We start from the raw sequence: 22,653 nt of genomic DNA, 5'->3' as shown, positions 1-22,653 counted from the left end.
TTTCTGATTTTTTTTCATCACAGGAGAGGTACAGATCTAGAAAAGGGGGCGTGGCCGGACACCACCTAGGTTATGGAAAAGGTCATTTTCTTGGTAAATGAATCGCCCACGCGTAATTGGTACAGTCAGCATTGTTCAGGAAAGACTAGGGATTCCAACTCTCTAATCAACAGCAACAACAACAAAAAAAGTTTTTTTTTTTGCGAAATCTTACCCTGCCCTGTCCCTTTAAGCGGACATGCTACCCCATGAATGCTTGATAATGTCACAAGAGTAGCGAACAGCAGATTCGTGATAGCGCCATCCGAGGCTTTACTGCAAAAGTACTTTCTCTTCAGCGTGGTTGACAATTGGGCAAGTTGGCGTCTATCCGTAGTTTGAGGTGTCTGCTATCCGGCCTCCTTGTTTGTCGCGCTGCCCTCATTGCACCACAGTATACCTTCTCTTCTAAATTAACCCTAACCCTGCTAAAGCTAGCTTCGTGCCAGCATATAATTTCACGACAATGGGATCACTTTGTGACACAGCAGCGTGACGCAAGTCCTCTACGGGACAAATCGTAGTTTCTTATAAAAATTACTAGAGAGAACTATAGCGCTGCGATCGTATACAGCTGTATCATGGGAATTATGGTTGATACATATGCTTGTCTTGTCTTTGTGCCTGTGGCTTTACACGTTCTTGCGGCTTTATTTACAAAGCTTCACCTACCTCTATCGACCTATCTCGACGCGCTCCTATTTCTCTAAGTGGATAGGGTAATAAAACTCTGATCACATGCATAACGATTGCAAATTGTTGTACTTACAACTGAATATATTGTTGGAAATAGGTGGCGCGCAAAACACATTGTCTATGCGACGTGTTCACGGCTTTCAAAGTCACTTGCCGCCGCATGCAGAGAGCAAAAGCATAGCCTTTAAGATACGCATTTTGAATCCAGAGGGTGACACCCCCATGAGGCGTGGATTTGGGCGCCACCATGTTCAAAAATGCAAAGTCACAAAGCCGTTTGAAAGCCACAAGGTCAAAGTTTAGGCAAATCTATGTTCTAACTTCATTTCCATGCCGTATGAACCATGCAGCTCTTGTAGACACTATATATAGCGCCACAGTTCCCTCTACTGTGACCTTGAAAACCCAATCGCATAAATCGCAAATATCATATAGAGAGACCTCTGCGAAAGAACTGCCCATGCGCTTCCCTTCGGAGTAGAGGCGCCGAGCCGGCCGACGGTTAGGCCTAGCTGATACAGAAGAACGGTGGCGCGACACAACGCAGCTGTATACTGCGTCCTGTCGCGGCATACTGACGCAGTACACTGCGTCATGTCGCCCCACCGCACTCCTAAGAGCTACGCGTACCCTTCGTGCGTTAGGTCACGCCACCGTTCTCCTATAGCCACTACTCCCACCCATCGGCCGGCTCGGCGCCCCTGCTAACATTGCCCCGTCGGATACTGCACGTAGCAGGAATGCATTCGTAAACGGCAACGACACGGCAGGAGTTACAATTACGTGCTTTTCTCCCTAAGAGGAGCGCCAGTGGTGCTCGAAAACCATGCATAAAATGCACTGACCTGGGGGGCAGCTAGACGGCGAACCGACAAGGCTGAATTTAGGACGCCGTAGGAGCCTCGCGCTTCCGATTCGACTCCAATAGGCCTGAGAGTATGGTAGATAACGGCCGATAGCGAATCAAAGGAAAGCAAACAACGCTGACGGCGTTCCAGGGCTTAAATCTAGGGCTGTGAGGGCCCCCGGGGAACTCGGCGGGAACCGAAAGATGATTGCCATGACGTCAAGGCGCTGACGATGGCTCCTTGACTGCTTTTGTGGTTTTGGGGCGATTGTGAAGGACGGTAAGACCTGGTAAAATATTTACTCTTCTGTGCGGTAAAATTAGCGTCTGTTTCGTAAGTATAGACATACCGAAGCTTTTAAGGCAATTACTTCAGATTTTGCGGTAGTTAAACTGTTCAGTAGCTTAATGATGATGATGGTAATAATGATGATGATGATGACCTACAAGTCTTTGGTCCATACCCACTCACGGGGATTGGCTAAGAGTCGGGCAGGTTTCTATATACCGGGTGTTTCAACGAACACTTTCAAAAATGTGCTATCTGCCACAGGTTGCCTGTGGCAGATAGCACAATTCTAATTCATGAGCTGGTCTACTCGAAGAGGCGGACATTACTTCCACAAGAAATTGAAATGTATGACCCAGTAATTAACAAAAGTTTACTATTCAGTTCTTAACTAATTAGCTTATGGACAATATTGCAATTTACAAATTCCAGTCATGGAGTTCGCAAAACTGATCCACTTGGAATGAATTCTCAGGATAACACCAGTTTCGAGATATTAATTCCCGAAGTTTGCGGAGAAATGCATTGGCGTTCTAGTTACTTTTGTGCTTTAATGCTTAAAACGACGCTTCGTTAAGAGAATAACTGGAATGCCAATGCATTTCTCCGCAATGTTCGGGAATTCATATTTTGAAACTGGTGTCATCCTGAGAATTCGTTCCAGGTGGATCCGACTTGCGAACTTCACGGCTAGAATTTGTCAATGGCAATGTGGGCCATAAGGTCATTAGTTAAAACTTGATGATTGAATTCTTGTTAATTAGACGATTATGAATTTCAATTGTGCAAGTAATGTGCCCCTCTTCGAGTAGACCAGATCATGAACTAGCATTGTGCTATCTGCCACAGAGAACCATTAAATTTTTTTAAGTGTTCGCTGAAACACCCGGTATGTTCTCAGCGAATGAATTTAGAAATCCAGAATTTTAATGAATAAATTAAAGTGTGTAAGATCACAAGACGCTCTGAAATTGTCGTCATCGTTTTCAACATTTAAACCGCACTTCAAAGCTTTTTTTTTATGATTCTTAATTTGCTCTATGTTGCTAGAAGTTTGTACTATTTGATTTCTGACTTTTCTATTGATTGTTATGTATTTTATTTGAATCGATTGTATTGTTTCATGCTATATTGCTTGATCGTCTTTTTTTCCGCGTAGCTTTAGCTGGATGCATTTGTTGGTTAAGGTTTTTTTTAGGCTGCTTGTTCGGTTCTTATTGCAACCACTATTAACAGGTAGCTTCAGCTCGGGTCCAACTCCCGATGCCGCCTATTCAAATACGCGTACTTGTAAAACGCAGAAACGCTTTTCCTGAAATGACCACTTGGCCGATTTTAATGAAGTTTGTAGCATTTCAGAGAGAATGTTAAATTCTAGCGACAGTTTCAAAATGGATCTTGATTTAGGGCTGATCTTTTAAAAGGAATTTTCATAAATTGGCAAGTCTGAAGAAATAGAGAGAGAGAGAAAAGGAACTTTAATGAAAAGGATGGCTCAGTGGCCTAAGCAGGGGTAATGGTCAATGGCGGGATTCCCAATGAAAACACACACACACACACACACACACACACACACACACACACACGCACGCACGCACACGCACACACACACACACGCACGCACACACACACACACACACACACACACACACACACACACACACACACACACACACACACACACACACACACACACACACACACACACACGCACACGCACACGCACACGCACACACGCACACGCACACGCACACGCACACGCACGCACACGCACGCACACACACACACACACACACACACACACACACACACACACACACACACACACACACACACACACACACACACACACACACACACACACACACACACACACACACACACATAAAGAACGATGTTTACAAATTCGTAGCTTAGCACCTAGTACAGATGTCATAGTTTTGTAAACTGCATCCATTAGAACATCTAAATCGGACAAATGTGATACGCCAATTTATATCTTACGTGAATTTGTTACATTGTTTACAAAGATTTTTCATAAGTTTCACTTACAAATTATCACTCTATTTGAGAGTCATGTATATTAGATCAATGATGTCTGCTTTAGTTGTACTAATAGGTGTATATAATTTAACTGTGATATCACTTGTCATTGAGGAATTACAGAATTGTAAAGTTGATAGTTCCGCTTTTTTTTTAAATTTACAATTTTTGTCAATTGACGACCTAAATCAAGAATTCGCTACCAACAGTCACTAGATTTCATTTTTTTTCTTGTAAATGCAACAAACCTAATCAAATTTGGCGCAGTGGTTGCCGAGAAGAAAATCACTGACGATTACGATACTCGCTAATGCGAAATTTGAGCGCAGCATTATGCCTGTTTTCATTTCGCGATATATTGGCTGGCGCGGACAATCTGTCTCGTGCGGCACGTTGCAAAGGGAGCGAAGTGTAGCGCGACTGCCTCACTAATCAAGAGATCGCGAGAGGAAGCGCGTGCGGGCGCGATTCACAGCAGTCGCCGCCGACAGACCTCTACTTATGCAGCGCTTTGTTTCCATACATACGACGTACGCTACTATATATATATATAGCCCTCGAGCTAAAGCTTCATTTTAAGCAGTAGCTTGAGCTCCATGATGATAAATTTATTGGATTTCGACATAGCAGAACAAAATGAAAAGATAAAGGTTGAAATCAGGAGCTTCTATCGAAATACAGATGAATAGAGAAATTGGTGTGCTGGGCTACTACTGCACCGAATTTGTCTGGGTTTGTATATAAAATTAAAAATCTATTGACTGTCTGGAACAAAATTTTCTATTTAGGCCTTTATTTTTTTTTTTTACAAAACGCTAGTAAACTTGGTACCAAACTCACATAAGTTGTACATATGCGATATGTCTGGTTGACTCTCTCCAACAGGTGTCCTTTTGTTTGCGGAGTTATGGATTTCTAAACTTCCTGCTTCAAAAAAAAATTATTGAACTTACCGACATATTTTGTAAAAAATTAAGTTCTAAATAAAAGTTCTGCTTCCTACAGTTGTTACAGTTTAACTATCTCAAATGCAACAAATGTCACTCAAGTCAGTCCAATGGTTGCCAATGAAAGCCTTTCTGCGTTTTACATTACTCGAATAGGGAAATCGCAGTTGGCTCCGATGTAAATCTTCTTTAGGCTTGAGGCGTTCTAAACAATAGGCTCAGAAATAAAGCAAGCAGATAGGCGTACATACGTGTATTTTTATTTACACCGTGTGCCGGCATGATGGGGTGCGAACACTTGCGCACAGTGCGTGTCAAGCTCGCACATGCGCCCAATAACATGGTGACGTCACTGGCGCAATAATAAGCAAAAGACAAAAAAAAAAAAAAGCTGAAGAAACGCAACAATAGGTTGACGAAGTCTTCATGGAAGCCCCGTACACCTGGTGGGTCCCAGACTTCCCGCGTAGACCCGGCAACTGAAAAAAAAAAAAGAATGAATAAAAGAAACAGTGAAGATGCGAAATTTATGCTAACATAATGTTGCTATTAGTATTTAGTAACACTACTGCTACGAAAAAGAAGAGCAGGGTGCATACATTTACGAAGGCTTCTTTTTAATTGGCTGAGTCAAGATGGAGGAGAGCGTCAACATACATGACCTCAGAGATTGTAGCGGCGCACTTTTGCGCGCAGATCTCGAACGCCACGCTACACCACATTTTTCTACAAAAAGATCACTGGAGGGAACTCGGGCACTGCGGTCGCTTAGCCCCATGGAAATGGTGGGTAGTACATGGATTTGTCTAATATTCATGCTTGTGGCTTCGAACGCCCATGCGACTCTATTTATTATGCTTTATTTTTCAGAATTTTAAAGCAATCACAGTTTTTTTTTCTAAACACCGCAAGGCAGTGACTTCATGCGCACATGCATAATTCTTGCGAATTGTGTATTTATAACGCAATATTTTTTGTTGAAAATGATCGGTTCATAAAGTCACAAAGCCGTTAGAAGCCAGAAAGACGAAGTTTAGGCACGTTGAACCAGTAGTTATAATCATTTCCGTGCTGCCTGAACCATCATGCTGATAGCTGCCATACACACTAAGGCCAGAGTTCGTTCTTGTCAATTTAATAGGAAACTTTATGGATAAGACAAAATGGACAGAGAAATACATTAAATTTCCCTTGGTGTCTTAGCGCACGGCATACAAATTTGCGAAGCCCGAATAGTATTCAACTGAGGTTGTCAGTTCATAGCTAGACGACGTCTACTGCTACCAGCTGTCTACCATTGTCCATTGCTTTCAATTCAGCCAATCAAACTCGTCTGAGGTTTGGGAAACCGTTGATCGGAGTCCCTGTTTCTCTCTGAAAGGCAAAGAAACGCTTCAATTTAAAAGTGATACGTTGCTCAACTGCGCCCGCCAGCCGAGAACCACTACGCAACTTAACTGGGATGACTGCCGCGTGTTTTAGAGGAGCGGGCAACACGCGGCAACTCTCCCTGATCTGCTGCTTTCTATGGCTGCCGGCAGGTGGCGACACAAGTTGACGTTTGTGGTGCCGACAGCAGCTTGCATCCCCATAAACGAAGGCAAGTTTGCACTTTTTTCTTAAATATCAGGCAATTAACCAGGCAAGTGTCACACTGAACGACGTAGGCTCCAAAATGCGATCTTTCTGCAAGATATTTAGCAAGAACAGGGCAGCGGTAAATGCAGAATCCTTTTTTCGAACACGTTAAGCGAAATATGCATGACCCTGTATGAAACGGAGTATAGTTGAGAACTATAAAACCCGTCGGCGTTTGTCAGTGCCAAAAAAGGTGAATAGATAAATTTATTTCGGCAATGACTATCCGCTCCGCGGACCACGTGACGTGGTATGCACACAGCTCCTCAGCAGGAACGCTAATATGCGCACGCGCGCCTTTCTCGTGCCAGCAGGGGAAACGAGAACGCTGCCCTGACTCCTGCAGAGCCGACTGAGCAGAGCGTGAAGGTACGCCCACTTGGCTTCGTCACTTTTGAGCCAAAGGCACACACGTGTCGCGCATGCGTCGTTGATACCAGGACAGCACGACGACATCCAATGGTGCCTCGAGGTGTCCATATGATTGCTATCGCAAAAAACTCGCACGTTTATGCAGTATGAGTGTCTTCCCTCACTCACTTCCCACGGCAAAGGTGGTCGTCTTTAAAAAAATATTTTTAGGTTCTTTCATTCATGGCCCACAGGTGACCAAATCATCATTCCAGCGCGTCGTTTCTATGCTGCGTAACTACCACGCGCCCATTCCACTACGTGTATCAGCATTCTTTTTATTGCGATAGCAATTATATGGACACTCAAAAGCAGATTTCTGCCGTCGGCGTCGCCGTCGCCGTCGGCGTCGCCGTCGCCGTCGCCGTCGCCGTGAGGTTCCGTATGACGTCATTTGGAGATGAAATCGTCGCCGCGCGCCGAACGCTGTATGTGCGAGTGAAAGGGCGCGAGGGGCGCGTCTTTCACGGGGAGTGAACGCACGGCGGAGAACAAACGCGCGTTCTGCGCCGTGCTCGCTTAAGGGCTGCAGAAGTAGGCGTCTCTTTTCTCCTTTAGAATCACCATATATGTAGAGCAAACGCGCCTTCTTCGGACGCGCGAGAGGCCGTGGGGGAGGGGGAGGGAAGGGAGGCGACGTTTAGCTGCGGCACCAAGTGCCTATTTATATCAGAGGCTCCAGCAACAGTCACCAACGCCGCACGCATTTTGAGCTAACGCGGGCAAAACGCCGATGGCGTCGACAACAGTTCTCCGTGTTGTTGCTACCAAAGCCGCTCACCTTACTTCGTATGACATTGCTGTGTTGCTATCGCATTCATTGCTTCGCCCTTAGGGCGAAACTGTGACATTTTTTTCCTGGATGCAGCCCGAGAATGGAATACCCTTCCTTCTGGCATCGCCCTCGTCACCGACATTTCTCGTTTCAAAGCTGCCATTGAACACCATCTTTCAAGTCACGCCACCTCACCCGAACCGCCATTTTTCTATGTACCCACCCCTCACGTAACCTCCCGTTCTGGGGCCCGTGAGGTATCACAAATAAATAAATAAATAAATAAATAATAAATAAATAAATAAATAAATAAATAAATAAATAAATAAATAAATAGATAAATAAATAAATAAATAAATAAATAAATAAATAAATAATAAATAAATAAATAAACAAACAAACAAACTAAATAAATAAATAAATAAATAAATAAATAAATAAATAAATAAATAAATAAATAAATCAGACACAGAGTTCCAAGGCAGCTTACCGCATCGCCGACACGCCAGGGGCCGATCCCGGCAACCGCGTCGTCGTCAGCGGAGGCTCGTCTTGCTCGGCGGCCGTCCGGCCGTGCTGCCCGAGCGGGTCTGGGGCAGCGGCAGAAGCGACGGCTTGCGCGCTCGCCACACGTGCCGTTTCTCGCAGAAGTCCGAGATCTCGGGCATCGGGAACTTGCTGCAAAAGGACGATGGCGGCGGCGGACAACATTAACCAGAAGACCGGGACATATACATCGCCAAGCGTCGCTCTCGCTCAAGGTTGCTGCCGGAAAATTGAAACTAAGCACACCTCGCTGCCGCAAGTAAGATTTTGCGTGACTAGACATCTCGGAGGCATATATGACGCGCCAGAGGCTTCACGAACCAGTGTTTGCACTGGTTTCTGACAGGATTATACCGAGTGCTTCAGTAACTTGAGCCGCGGATAAAAAAAAGCGATTACACCGGTTGTTGTACGACCAGTGCTTTGCACTGTTGCACAGGATTTATCGAGTGCTTCATTAACTTGAGCCGCGGATAAAAAAAAAAAAACGGTTACACCGGTTGTTTGTAATCCTGGCTGAAATTGCCTTTATTTTTCTCTTTTTTTTGTTTTAATCCTTCGTGCGCTCGAAACACGGCTGAGAGCGCTGGAGTACGATAGCGCGTGAGCTCAGGAACGGTTTTTTTGTTTACATTTTTCGGGCTTTGTTTAAGTGTCGGAAGAAAGCACCACATACGCATAAGATGTACGTTACCACACCAAGCTGGGTCGGTTGTTTCTGAACCCTCTCTAACGTAAGGAAACGTGGTTGGCCCTTAAGTGAATATTTTTTTCATAATTTATATTACTTAAATAACTAATTAGGTGGAATATAAAAAATTAGGGGCGGCTTCACACTAGTGGTGCGAAGACTGGGCAAACAGTGAAGCTGGCGACCCCACCTAGTTTTATCTCGGTTTGGCCAAGTTTTTGCGAGGTTATGCTTCGAGACTCGGTCACGTTTTGCGCAAGATTACCCCGGAATCATCGACAGCCCAAGGAGCAACCAAGACTCGGTCATTAAAGTATCTGGACGCTCAAACGCTTTTGCTCGGTTTCGCGGGCTCGTAACTCCGGATCTTCTGCGAATCACCGACGCCTCGCCGCCGCTTCAGCGGCGCGATACTCGCAATCGGACCGAAGTCGTCTCACTCGCTCTCGAGTAGGGGCGCGGCGGCATTCGCGCCGCGCTTCCTCTTCTTCGGGAGTGACGCTCTTCTTTGGCCGCCCCATCTTCGCGGGGATGTGCTCGGTGCGGAGACGGCGGAATTTTTGTGTCGCCGCGGTGGCAACGCGGGGCTATTTAATACCGTGGGTCGGCGCAGTGACGTCACGGCTTATTTCCACCTCTGCTCAGCCGCGGCAACCAGTCCGCATGGCACGGTGACGTCATGGCTCGGCAAAGCTAAGGAAAAACGATGACGTCACAGCTCACGCAGCTGTGGCGAGGCTCGGCGCGGTCGGCGCAACTGGGGCAAAGCGTTGCTAGCATGGTGATGTCATCGCCAGGCGGAGGTTTTGCGGCGTACACACGACGGAACATCCTCGAGCCTAAACAGCTTCGCTAGTTTACAGGGGTATGTGCCATTGCGATTGGACCTTTTCTGGACTACGTCCAGGATTGGCCCACATTTCAAGCGTACACCACCGGACTGCCGTCAGCTTAAACAACTTCGCTGTAAAAATTTTCTTAGGAGCGCCACATGAAGGCAAAGAATAGGTCGTTGGTTTGACCCTACTGCGGTTTACCGCTTTTTTAGGAGCGAAGCTCCTTAGGCTCTCACGATGTCCGTTGTCGCCGCTGTCGTCGTAGCTCCCCGTCGCGCACGCAGCGCACATACCGGCGCTCCGAAACCCCTCTCCGTGCAAGCGAACGACGTCATGCGCAGAACCGTTCGCAGAGCGCACGCAGCGCGCATACCGACCACGCGCAGGTGTTGCGCCAGCGCCGCTGTCGCTACACTTAGCACTGCAGTATGGAGGAGCGCGAACGTAAGCGCAAACGTCGTGACTCTGATCCTACACTCCGAGGACGAGACGCGGCAGCCCAACGGCAACACCGCGAAGCTAACCCCGAGCTACGAGCACGAGAAGCAGCAGCACGCCGGCAACGGCAGCAAGACCCCGAAGCGAAAGCTCGAGCAGCATCCGTAATCGTCCAAGGAGCTTCGCTCCATCATCAGCATTCACTTCGTAGATCGGCTGACAGTTTTTTTATCTCCTTAGCTTAAGTTATGTGAAACATCCGGTATAGTAACTATATCTATGTACTGACAGGTCCGGCAAACGACTCCAATCCGCTGAAGCGGGCTTTGCGTAACGTAATACCAGTGTCATTCCGATCGCGATCGATCCTGCCATCCTGATCGCAATTCTCGACCGCGATTGGCTCCCTCTAGTAGCTTGCGCACAGGAGGCAATCGCGGTCGAGAATTTCGATCCGGATTGGGCATCGATCGCGATCGAACGTGCGCCGTGTGACGCCCGCGTAAGAAATGCCGTCGCGGCTATACTCACATGCTGCCGAATCTGCGGTTGATGGCGATGAACGCGAGGCCGAGCGCGACGCACAGGCACCCGACGCAGACGTAGGCGATCGCGATGAACGGGTTGCGGGAGCCCATCCACGACGAGTTGGACAGGATCAGCCGCTTGGTGCCGCCGAACACGGTCACCGGGTAGCCTTAGACGATGAGTTCAGGAAAACGTCGAGAGAGTCGCCGGAAAATATCGAGTTTGGCAAATCAGTTCTCCGGAATCCCGCAAAATGGAGGAAGTATCATGAAACGGAAAAAAGATTGTCATCCACGGGCCGAATGTGGCACGAAGCTTCAAAGGGGTCTCTGCAATGTCACTGTAGGGTCACTGCAGGGTCACTGCAAGGTCACTGCAAGGTCAACGCCAACATAGACAGCTATCAGAAAGAATGCTTCGCAGTTGAGGAAATATTCGTCCCGGACTGCAAGGTCACCGCCAAGGGCACCGTCAACATAGACACCTTTGATCTTACCCCTTAAACGTGCGGGTGTTAGCCATGCGACAACCGAACACCCTTTATACACCCATAAATGTGTAAAAAAATGCTTGGAGTGATATATAGTGCCAGGTCAGCCGCCTCCGCGTTCCAGACGCTGCAGCAAAAGCCAGACACTGCAGTTCCGATTGACGACGCAAGCGAAAGGATACGGTAGTGCACCTCGAGGTAGTACTCCCCTCGAGGCATCACCCGAGCGAAGTCGCCGGTGCTGGCGATGCGACCGTACAGCTTGCGCAGCGATGGAAGCGCCGCCGTCCGCATCCACACCATGAACGCCTCGTTCTGCAGGCCTCCCGGCAGCTGGTCCACGGGCAGGGGCCAGTTGGGAGGCTTGACCGTGCCAGAGAGATTCCTGTCTGCGCCGGGAGTGGTGCTCACAGTCTCGGAAAACGCACTTCGCAAGAGTTAATGCAAAACTGAGGCAGCTAACCTAACCTAACCTAACCTAACCTAACCAGTGTTTGCACTTGTTCGTGACAGGATTATACCGAGTGTTTCAGTAACTTGAGCAGAGGATAAAGAAAAAAAGATCTACAACATAAAACCTAAAAAAGCCTAACCTAACCTAGCCTAGCCTAGCCTTAGCCTAGCCTAGCCTAGCCTAGCTTAGCTTAGCCTAGCCTAGCCTAGCCTAGCCTAACCTAAGAAATATTCCTGCGGAAGAAGCGAGCTCAGGACAATTCATTTAGATGCCTTTATCTTTACTTTGCGTCAAGAGAAAGGAGCATTAACTAGTAGCTACTACAATTAGTAACTGCACGACGTGAATGCTCCTTCGACACGATGGCAACGGACCGACATGACAGGTATATAGCCATAATGAAAGAACGGTATGTTGGTGAAGAGGTACAGTAAAAACGAAGATTATTCTAACGTAAAGATATTACACGCAGTATTCTTAGATTGCAAACAAGGCAAACAAAGCCAAATACGGAGAATAGAGCACATGCACAATATGCAGTAGATTAGACGTCTGGCGTCAGAGAACCGTTAAGAGAACATTCGCGAAAAAAAAAAAAACGCGGAAACACTGCCTTTTTCATTAAACACAGTAATCACAAAAATGTCTCGCAGCACTTTTACCGGTATTGTTGTTACAGAAAGTACACAGCTCCCAGTTTAACGGCTTGACCATGGCCAAATATTCTTGTCTGCATCGGAAACCGCAAACGTCTCAAAATGACCACTTCTACAAGAACAACTGTCAACATTCTATTGAGTTTTATTTGGGAACTTGAAGCAAGAAGGCGAGCTAGCAATGCGCATTGATCAGTTGCCAGTTGTGCTGTTTGTACGTGTGCGACAAGTACCTGCTTGCGTCGTGGCAAACAACTTCAAAGGAATGTGGATAGACGTTGCATTGCGTTTCATTGAGGACCCATCAAAAATACGCTTATTACAACGAAACGCCTGCGATATAGCGAGGCATGAAGCATGGGCGTGTGGCAGTTTCCCGCCGTACGGTCACGCGATGTCCACAATGAAATGCACAGCACATCGCAGGTTCATGTGTATCTTTATGCATCCACGTATCGAGAAAATGAACTATATTTAACCCTTTCTGCACCGCAGGAATTGAAAAGTCTACCAGTTGCAAGAAAGGTTGCCTCACGAAGATTGTGCTCATCGTCCGTTATATTGTTAGATATTTCGGTGACGAATATACTCGAGAGCGGTAGAGGAAGGGTTAATAATGAAAATAGAATGCACGTCTACCTTTCGTATGCTGTTACTTGATTGTGCGTGTACAAATTCACGTTGAGAGACACTGCATTTCAGGTGTTCCTTTCGTATACGTAGTGGATCCCGCTTCATCATTGATAAAGCACGAGTCATTGCGTCAACCAAAATAAGCAAAAAAAAATAAATAAAAAAAAAAAACAAAGTCGCAGGCTTACTTATCGGGTTTCTGAACTTTCGCTCGCGGTCCGAGGGCCACGAGATGTTGTCGGTGGACACCTCCACGTCGCGGTAGTTGGATCCCGTTCTGTACCTGAGCTTGAACGTATCTACGAAAAGCGCGCGAAAAAAGAAAACAACAGCAAAACGTTTGAATGTGCGAAGTGTTGCCGTTTGTAAAGCGCCGTTTCTCTTCTTGGCCCAAGTTTATGCTCTCACCGTTGAAGAGGCTGTTTGCGATGGCACCGCAGGGGAAGATCGTGTAGCCGGTCTTGGGGTCCACGTCGTACGGCTTGCACGCCATGCGCGCGCTATGCGGGAAGCCCAGCAGCTGCTTCTCGTCCCGCGACTGGACGTAGAAGCGGAAGTTCTGGTAGAAGCTGGTCAGGGCGTAGTACACGTTCACCGTTTGCTGCGAAGTACACCGGAGTGGACAACGATGGTCGTAAGTACGTCTACACGTCTCGCATTGAGAAGAGAGATGCCAAAGGAGATGCATTTCATTAGCATAACCAGCACGATTACTTCATGCTTCAGCAATGGGAGTTGAAAGTAATCACGTGTGCGCATACGTTTATCGCGATAGCAATTATATGGACACTTCAAGCGCATTTCTGCCGTCGTCGTCGCCGTGATTTTCTGTATATAGTCCAAACACGATAACATCGTCGCCGCGCGCCGTACGCTGTGTGAGCGAGTGAAAGCTTGCGAAGGTCAGCCGACGATCGCGCGGCTCAATGTCGCGCACTCGAGGGAGAAAGGCGGGGCTGAAGCGCGCCGTATTCTGTCGCGCGCGAGGCATGGGGGGGGGGGGGGGGGGGGGGCGAGGGGGGGGGGAGGCGTTCTAGTCCGGCTGTGCTGCTTACGGCGCGGCCGCGCGGGCTCTGTATCTCGAAAAAAAAAGTTGTCGCAGTTATCTGCGACGTTTTTGCATTATCACTGTATAAACTTGGGTGCAGCAGCACCGGCAACGCGCAGAACATACGCCTTCGGCGTTTTGCCCGCGTTCGCTCAACAGCCTCTGTTTAACTGCCGCAGCTACGTCGCCTCCCTTCCCTCCCCCTCCTCCCCTGCCCCTCCCCTCGGCTCTCGCGCGTCGGAAGAAGGCGCGTTTGCCCATATATGGTGATTGTAAAGGAGGAAGAGACCATATAAGCGAGCACGCCAGAACGCGCGTTTGTTCTCCGCCGTGGCTGATGAGCGCGCGTCCCTCGCATCGCTCAGTCGGTGGGTCCGTTGTACGCAAAGGTCCAGTCGAAAAAAAAAAATAACAGAAATGCTTTCGTTATAATGACAATTTTTTTCCTCCAATTTCATAACGTAAAGCTGTCCACGCGACAGAAAATGCTGCTGCATTGATATATGTTTGTACGAAAATATGTCGGCCTGGTGTTATACCAATGTCGAGTGTGTCATAGCGGCAGTAGTTTCTATCGTGAGAGTGATGTTTACTTTTACGACGCAGCTAGTGCTGGTCGCGACAGCAGAAATAATTGTGTTCCGCCACAATACGATAGGCGTGAACCACAATTTTTTTTTTCCTGGCTCTTCTGTCAAGTCGTTTTCAACCGGCTGGACATGTGCAGGCGATTAGAACCTGTGTCATGAAAGTTAATGAGATACTTGTCTTGTTAAGCAGTAGTCATAATACTACCCGGTGCCTGATAGACGTACGACGGGTCTAAATATAAGATGACTACTCCAGCTGTTGAAACTTATTGGGGACTCAATGGAACCTGCTGAGAATTTATTGGAACCTTCTTGATACTTGTTGAAGTCAGTCGATAACCCTAAGCCGCAAGATGATGGGAATGAATAGTACAATCACAATAACTTGAAGACTTGTTGGAAATCTAATGCAACCCGATGGAGACTTGTTGGAACCAGTTGAGAACTGGCTGAGACCTGCTGGAAACTTTCATTAACCTGCGTGAAATTTGTTACAACCTCTTAGAAACATTCCCGCCTTTTCTTCTTCATCTCCCTCTCTCTCTTACAAACCTATTGAAACCTGCTTGATACTAATTGAAACTATTGGGAAACTTTGCTGCACCACAAGAAAGTACGAACAAACTAGCCCAGCAAAAGTGAGCTGAAAATTTGATGGAACCTATTGAAACCTGCTTGAAACTTTTTGGGAGCTCTTACAAATTTATTAGATTGTGCATGAAGTTTGTTAGAACTCCTAATATTACTTGGAATAAGCTTGAAACTTGTATGGATTTGTTCAGCACTCGTAGAATGCGATTGTTGTTATCTTGGCTCACACGCGGAATCGTCGTATGTGTTAACGTGACGGCGTTAAGGGCCCCGTTTCGCAGAAAATCCGAAGTCGGTGTCGGCGTGGGTGCGGGCTCACCGGCGTCGTTGGCAGAAATAATAATCCCCAACCACCCCGACCGTCCAGGCCCTTCGCGTGGCGCAAGGCGTTAGTGAACAAAAATTTTAATTTCTCAAAGTAAAATCCGTCAGAAAAATAGTAAAGTACGACTTAACCGCAACCTACAGACGTGATAGCGTCGGATTGCAATTTGAATATACGAGAAAAAAGCCTGATAAGCAGCCAGAGATCTTTGAACGCTATCGCGTTACACTCTTAAAGGCGAAGCTTAAGCGTCCTCCAATTTTTTTTTGTTGTTGTTGTTCTGGCGTTACGTGCAGGCTGTCGCCACTCACACGGAAGTCTTCCGGGAGCGTGATGATTTCGTAGCACACGCAGCTCTTGGTCGGCTCCTTGGCGATCACCGACGCGCAAGTCTTATTGGTGTTCACCTGCCGACACTCGGTGTAGTCGAACTGGTACTCCTGCAGCTGCGACCGAGAGGAGCGCACGGCGTGCAACACCCGTGAGACGATTGCTCGAAGGCGCTTGACACCTGCGAACACTCATTACGCGGGGTCTTGAAAGAGCTCACGTGATGCCGTATTCTCGAGGGCAAGAACTATCCACTAGGTTTGTGTATAACCTTTACTACATTGCCACCCTGATACAGTCGTTCCTCTTCATTTTTTCCATCATGTCCTGGCATATGTTCCCGATACCCTAATTTCCAAAGGCCACCAATAAAATAGCTTTTATACACAGAAATAAATTTAGCCTACGTATTGTGTACAGACTTATTGCATGCTTACTTGCCTTCTTGCAGACTTGTCCTGGTCTGTACACTGTACAGAAACAAAGACTGCGAAACCATCTGTTACCCTACCGCCCAATTCGTCAGCTGGCATAATAACAAATTGTTTGCTGTAGACATTACGTGACTGCTATTGATATATTTCGAGAAAAAGTGCAAGCTTGTAAGTCCACAGGATGTCAATAGAGAATATATAAATATTTCAGAAGCACGTAAACGTCCGTAGATTTTCCATAGAATGTCTAGAAGAGTCTGTGAGGACACCGCAACGTGAAGCTTGGACGTCTTTAACCTTGGCCCTCCGACATGCGGCATGGGCTTGTGAACGCGGTACGACTCGCAAGCGTTTCGTTGCTATACTCGCTCGCTCACCCTGCTGGTGGTGAGGAACACGGCCACACCGATCGGCACGAAGATGAACCCGACCAGCAGGAAAGGCAGTGCCGCGTTGCCGGCGTTCAGCATCGGCGTCCAGCCGGGGAGCTTCTGCTGCCAGAAGGGACGGTCTGCGCAAAAAGTACGTCATTGCAATGTGTTTGGTGCGCGAGACAAAGTGCAATAAACTGTGAGGCGAAAAAGACGACAGATCCCACGCCCTGTGGGAATCGATGTCATGCGAAGCAGTGTGCGGGGAGCCTACCACGTTGACGAAACGATCATGAGAGCACCAAGACGTAGGTGGCTCTTTCATAACCTACATGACACGCATCTCATGAGATTCATGCCATCAGTCCTCAGGAGCCCCTTTAGCTACACCTAAGAGACCTTAAGGCGAAAGCCTTAGTCACGCTCATGACTATGACTTAGACCATCAACCTTTAACCTTTTCCTTCACTTAGTACCACATCCGAACCCTTTCCATTGGTTTTCGAGTGTTAATCTTTTTTCGGTGAGTCATTCTCATTTTCGCTGAGTCATGGTCATGCCTTTGACTTCTACCACAATCGTTTAGTGTTTCCTTCACTTAGTGACCACGTCCAAACCCATTTTAGTGCTTTTTGAATATTAATCTTTTTTCGCTGAGTCATTGTCATTTTTGCTGATTCGTGCCCATGATTATGACTTCTACCATCATCCTTTAGTGTTTCCTTCACTTTAGTGCCCACGTCCGAACCCATTCCAGTGGTTTTTAAGTGTTATTATATTTTCGCTATGTCATTGTCATTTTCCTGAGTCATGGTCATGACTATGACTTCTACCATCATCCTTTAGTGTTTCCTTCACTTATTACCAACGTCAGAATCCATTTCAGTGGCTTTTAAGTGTTAAAATTTTTTCGCTGAGTCATTGCCATGACCTACATGACACGCATGTCGTGACATTTATGTCATAACCTATCACTTATGTTCGTCAGACACTCCTGTCATACTATGCCAATTTTGGTACCTACCAAGTTAGCGAAACGACCATGAGAACACCATGACGTAGGCGGCTGTTTCATGACCTACATGACACGCATGTCGTGATATTCATGTCATGACACATCATTTATGTTCGTCATATGCTCTTGTCATAGTATGCCAATTTTCGTACATGCCATGTTAACTTAACGACCTTGAGAGCACAAAGTCGTAAGCGGCTAGATAGATAGATAGATAGATAGATAGATAGATAGATAGATAGATAGATAGATAGATAGATAGATACTGTCAAAGTAGCAAATGTTTGCCAAGAAATGCTTCGCATTGAAAAATGAGAACGAAGAGCGCGCGCGCGCGCGCGGACCTGAATCCCGTGCTGGGAAAAAAAGACGTCGAAGAGCGTCGAGCACGAGGACGCGCGGTGCAAGCAAACAAAATAAACAGAAAAAGATTCAGTCGGGAGGGCCGACGGAGCTTCCAGGGGCCAATCACCGGTGAATACGGAGCTCCGAGGGCCACAGTCCGAAGGGGACACAAGGCCCAGAGCGGAAGAAGGGGGAGCGGCCACAGCGTCTTACGCAGCCATTTACACATGCCGGAACGTGCACCGCGTTTGCCGACGCCATCACATGACTGCTGAGAGAGTATACCCCCGTATTCATAAACGCTCCTCGACTTGAACTTGACTTGCCACCGCCTTGGGCAGCGCGTTCGAAACGCGTTGAAGGTAAGGCGGAGAGGCCACAGCGTCTTACACCAGCTTCTTACACGGGCCGTAACGCGCTAGCACAAACGCGTTAGAAACGCGGCCTTTCGTTAATGTTGGGTATTTATTGCCATCGTGGTGCGTGTGTCTATGTGCGCTTCGTGGCGTAGTGGGCTAACGCCGCGCGCTCGGAAACAAGGAGTCCCTGGTTCGATTCCGCGCTACGGACACAACTTCGGAATTTTTTTTCTCATTTTTCTCAGACTGGTTACACACTACTACTACGACGACGGGGACAAAACGGGTGCCGCTATAAGGAGCTTCGCTCCTAAAAGCAAGGCGCGCTGGCAGAAGATGGGGGAGTTCTAGGAAGCGACGCCGGGCGAAGGTCGGCCGCCGCACCGGGAGGCGAAGACTGGCCGTCCGGTTCCGGACCCGAGATACCAGGACTTCACCCTACCGGGGCCTCCGGCCAGCCTGTTCCCGTGCGTCGCAAACTTCACTTGATCGCGGACCTGCGGCCTGCGGACCCCTGTGCTGAGGCAGAGGCTGAGCGGTCGGGCTACGGGTCCGAGTTTTGCGCACGGCTGCCTGGCCTGAACGTCCCCCGCCGCTTCATCTGAAGGTGCCACCAAATCGCCTCGGTCCCCGTTTAAAGCCGGAGCTGCTGTGCTCTGGACACCTGAATCGTCGATCAGCCCCATCGATACTTTCGGCGAGACGAACACCGCTTCCGCCATTGCTTCGCCGCCACCTGTCAACGTTGAACTGTTACGCGTGCTTGCAATCGTTGTACGCTCACCCTTCGAGTGCTGGTACCATTCTAGCTCGAATTATATTTCTGTCTTACTGTGAGTATTTCATTAGGTGCTCACTATATATTCTTTGCTAATGGTTACATTAAATGGTTTATGTGTTTATTGGAACGAACGGCTTTATCCTTGATTCGGTTCTCTGAGCTTCTGCCTCAGAAACCCGTTTGAAACAATGAAGAAAAAGAACCTGCGTCTCAGTCACACAGAGTGCATTTACGCGATAACTAAACTGCTAAGCGCAGAATAATCCTCTCGAAAAAAAAAATAAGAAACGCCAAACCCAAGAACATATTGTCTCAAAAAGGTCGAATAAATTCTCTCGAAAGCGCTGGTTCTTCGCATACATCACTCCCCACGCACGTGCTGACATCGATTTACAAGATAACTAAACTGATAAGCCCATAATCATTTTCCCGAAAGAAATGAAAAACATCAAGCCTACAGCCCATGAAAATGCCTCGGCAAGGTCTAATAAGTTATCTCGAAAGCACTGGTTCATGCATGCATCACTCCCCTCGCACGGGCTGACGTCTCTTTACGCGATAACTAAACTGATAAGCGCACAATCATTCTTTCGAAAAAAAAATGAAAAAAGTAGACGCTGAGCCTATAGCCTATGAGCATATATTGTCTCAGCAAGGTCGAATAAGTTGTCTCGAAAGCGCTGGTTCTTCTTATACATCACTCCCTAAGCCCGTGGTGACGTCGAGTACGCGATAACTAAACTGATAAGCGCAGAATAACTTTCTCAAAAAAAGATAAACGAAACACCAAGCCCACGAAAAACACTGCCCACGAAAAACACCGCCCATGAAAATATTGTCTCAGCAAGGTCCAACAAGTTCTCTCGAAAGCATATGATCTTGCCATACATCACTCCCCACGCACTTGCTGACGTCAATTTAAGCGATAACTAAGCTGATAAGCGTAGAATAATTTTCTCGAAAAAATGAAAAAGCCCCAAGCTATATAGCCCTTTAAAATTTTGTCTCAGCAACTTCGAATAAGTTCTCTTAAAAGCGCTACTTCTTGGCTCCCCACGCAATTGCAGACGTCGATTTACGCGATAACTAAACTGATAAGCGCAGAATAAGTTTCTCGAAAAAATGAGAGAAAAAAAAGCCAAGCCTATTGCCCATGAAAATATTAAGGCCTTAGGTGTCTGTGTTAGCGGTGCCCTTGGCGAAACTGAGCCGTGTCGAAATATGGCCGACGCCGCAAACAGTAAAAACACGTCTCAAAATGCTCGGATTGACATCACATTTCTCATGGAGGTTCCTGTAAACGAAGTAACCTAATGAGTTTGAAAATAAATTTTCGTACATCTCGGTCGGGGTGTGAATCGAACCCGGGCCACCGTGGTACGAGACGAGCACGCTTCCTCGAGGCCACGGTGGTTCCACGGTTCTGGCTGGCTAAAGGTTTGCGTAGTGCTTGCGTCATTGCGCACGTCACGACGCAGCCATCTAGCCGACTAAAGGTGTGGCCTAGTGCGTGCGTCATTGGGCACGTGACGGCGCAGTCAATAGGAAGAAGGTGGCGCCCCGTCATGAGTGTATGGAAAGAGTGTACAGACGATTTTATATCCGATTCATGGGCGCCGCCATCTTGGGCTGTTACAGAAACAATTTCTTAGTTTTATGAGAAGTTAAGTCACGTAACATGGTCATGTTACGCAACTAAAGATAAAATAAAATAATAACGTCACAAGAACGTCTAAAGCCACAATCACGAATATTAGGTAAATATCAGGGAACTCTATGGAATCGAACTATAACTGCAGAGGAACTGCTTTACGGTAAGGACCACCAAGGAATCTTACACTACAAGTGCGACTGAGCAAGGCCGGTTTCATGATTGACATAAGGCGGCGTACCGCTATGAAGGCTCCGCCACATAAGAAAGCCTTAGTGCGGAAGGAAGCACTAGGTGAACGATTCCTTGGTACTCGATTACCGTAACGCAGCCATGAAACTCCCTATTTTCTACACTTGAGGACCTCCACTTGTCCCGACTTCGGACGTAGAAAAAAAAAAAAAGCAGACTACGACTGCGATAAGCTGTGCCCATCGCCAGACGCTTGAGATGGGCGTCGTTTGCGCTCACCGATGGGTTTATGGCTCCTCTGCTGTGGGCTAGCCATCGCTCCGTGAAGAAGTCTGGACTGTAGTAGGTGTAGTCTAGAATGGCGATGGTTTACGAGCTTCTTCTTGATCTTCCTCTTCTTCAGGAACGTGCAGAAGCGCGCGCAAAGCGCGAGGCGTTTCGCATTCTTTTTTTTTTCTTCGAACAGCCTCCTGAGAATACGTGTGCCTGTAGTGCTGGTCATGCTCTTTGTATTTGATGATATAAACAGGTTTTATGTCAGGCTTTTTAATCATATAAACAGACAGCAATTATACGGACGCTCGAGGTGTGTTGACGCCGCCGTCGTCGTACCGTCCCGCTCCCTACTGCGCACGCGCGACCTGTTGTATCTTCAGTTTCTGTTGTATCCTCAGTTTCGGTTTCGTAGTGTTTGTGGCGACTCGCGCCACTCCGCGCCCAACGTTGTAAGCGTACCCCGCTGTGTTCCTTTTCCCCTCTGCTGAAATGAACTTTTTTCTTTTTGTCTTTTTTTTAGTCCTCGAAGCAAGAAGTCGTACTATTCTTCCGCGGCGCTTGGCGCTCCGGCTTTAGGGCTCACGCCATAAGTCCCGCTTCCGGACGCCGCGTCGAGGCACTACAACATAGTTTCGGTTTCAAAGTGTTTGCTCATTAGCGCCACCCCGCGCTCAAACCTTGTATGACATGTTGGTCGAGCCTGTTGGCGCCGTGTACCGCGCCATGTTCCCTCTTCTGTCTTGTTGAAAAAATTAAGCAAGTGTCACACGTTTGCAAATCGTTAAGGCGAAAGCCTGATTGCACTATTGGCAAACACTTTTTGTCACGATTAAGATGCGTTTATGAAGAGTTGTGGCAACTGTGTGCCAAGTGTGCAATCAGTCTTTCGCCTTCACGTTTTACAAACGTGCAACACTTGCTTAATTTTTTTTGTACCATCTCCGTTGAAGGTTCGTCCATCGGAGCGCACAACAGAACTCACCGAAGTCGCCGCACCTACTGGTAGTCGGCCAGTGCTGTCAGCGGCTTCGCAGCGTGAGCGGCAGTATGGTAACACTGGCATGATGAGCGGCATCGAAGCCAGCTGTGGAAGACGACGACGAACGGGCGAGCAGAGGCACGAGCGCGTCTCTGTGACGTGTACAGTCACGCACGCACTAGGCACACCTTTAGTAACCCAGAACCGTTGAGCAGCCGATTATTTTACATTAAAAACGTCCGTAATCCTTTCCTTCTTGCTGTTAATCGAACACGTCTTGCTTCAGATCTCCCGTTTCTTTTTGTCATGACAAACTATGCTCAAGAACTGCCGTTACGGGGCTTCCTAAAAGAATTGTCGACACAATTTCATTTTAAAAAGTCACATTCACCGGTGAACGCCACCTAGG

General features: G+C 47.4%; 1 protein-coding gene across 1 annotated transcript; it reads right to left on the bottom strand.

The window, feature by feature from the left end:
• Positions 1–5,170: 5,170 nt before the first annotated feature.
• Positions 5,171–21,354, bottom strand: LOC119463753 (cell cycle control protein 50A). The gene is made up of 9 exons (XM_049655364.1): positions 21,269–21,354; positions 16,653–16,786; positions 15,823–15,957; positions 13,366–13,558; positions 13,146–13,256; positions 11,397–11,603; positions 10,728–10,861; positions 8,176–8,363; positions 5,171–5,340 (listed from the first exon to the last, which is right to left on the bottom strand). The coding sequence occupies exons 1-9, from the start codon at positions 21,303–21,305 to the stop codon at positions 5,286–5,288; spliced, it is 1,194 nt and encodes a 397-aa protein (XP_049511321.1). The 5' UTR covers positions 21,306–21,354; the 3' UTR covers positions 5,171–5,285.
• Positions 21,355–22,653: the final 1,299 nt, after the last annotated feature.

This window comes from Dermacentor silvarum, chromosome 9 (genome assembly GCF_013339745.2).
Source record: "Dermacentor silvarum isolate Dsil-2018 chromosome 9, BIME_Dsil_1.4, whole genome shotgun sequence".
Taxonomy (NCBI): Eukaryota; Metazoa; Arthropoda; class Arachnida; order Ixodida; family Ixodidae; genus Dermacentor; species Dermacentor silvarum.
The sequence above is the reverse complement of the archived record's forward strand: the minus strand, read 5'-3'. Positions and strand labels throughout refer to the sequence as shown.

Excerpts from the sequence above, each read along its gene's own strand:
- LOC119463753 (XM_049655364.1), bottom strand. The coding sequence starts at position 21,305 with ATGGCTAGCCCACAGCAGAGGAGCCATAAACCCATCG. Across the intron at positions 13,559-15,822 it reads CGCTCCCGGAAGACTTCCGT|CAAACGGTGAACGTGTACTA; the intron begins GTGAGTGGCGAC and ends TGTACTTCGCAG. Across the intron at positions 10,862-11,396 it reads CTACCTCGAGGTGCACTACC|CGGCTGATCCTGTCCAACTC; the intron begins GTATCCTTTCGC and ends GGCGGCACCAAG.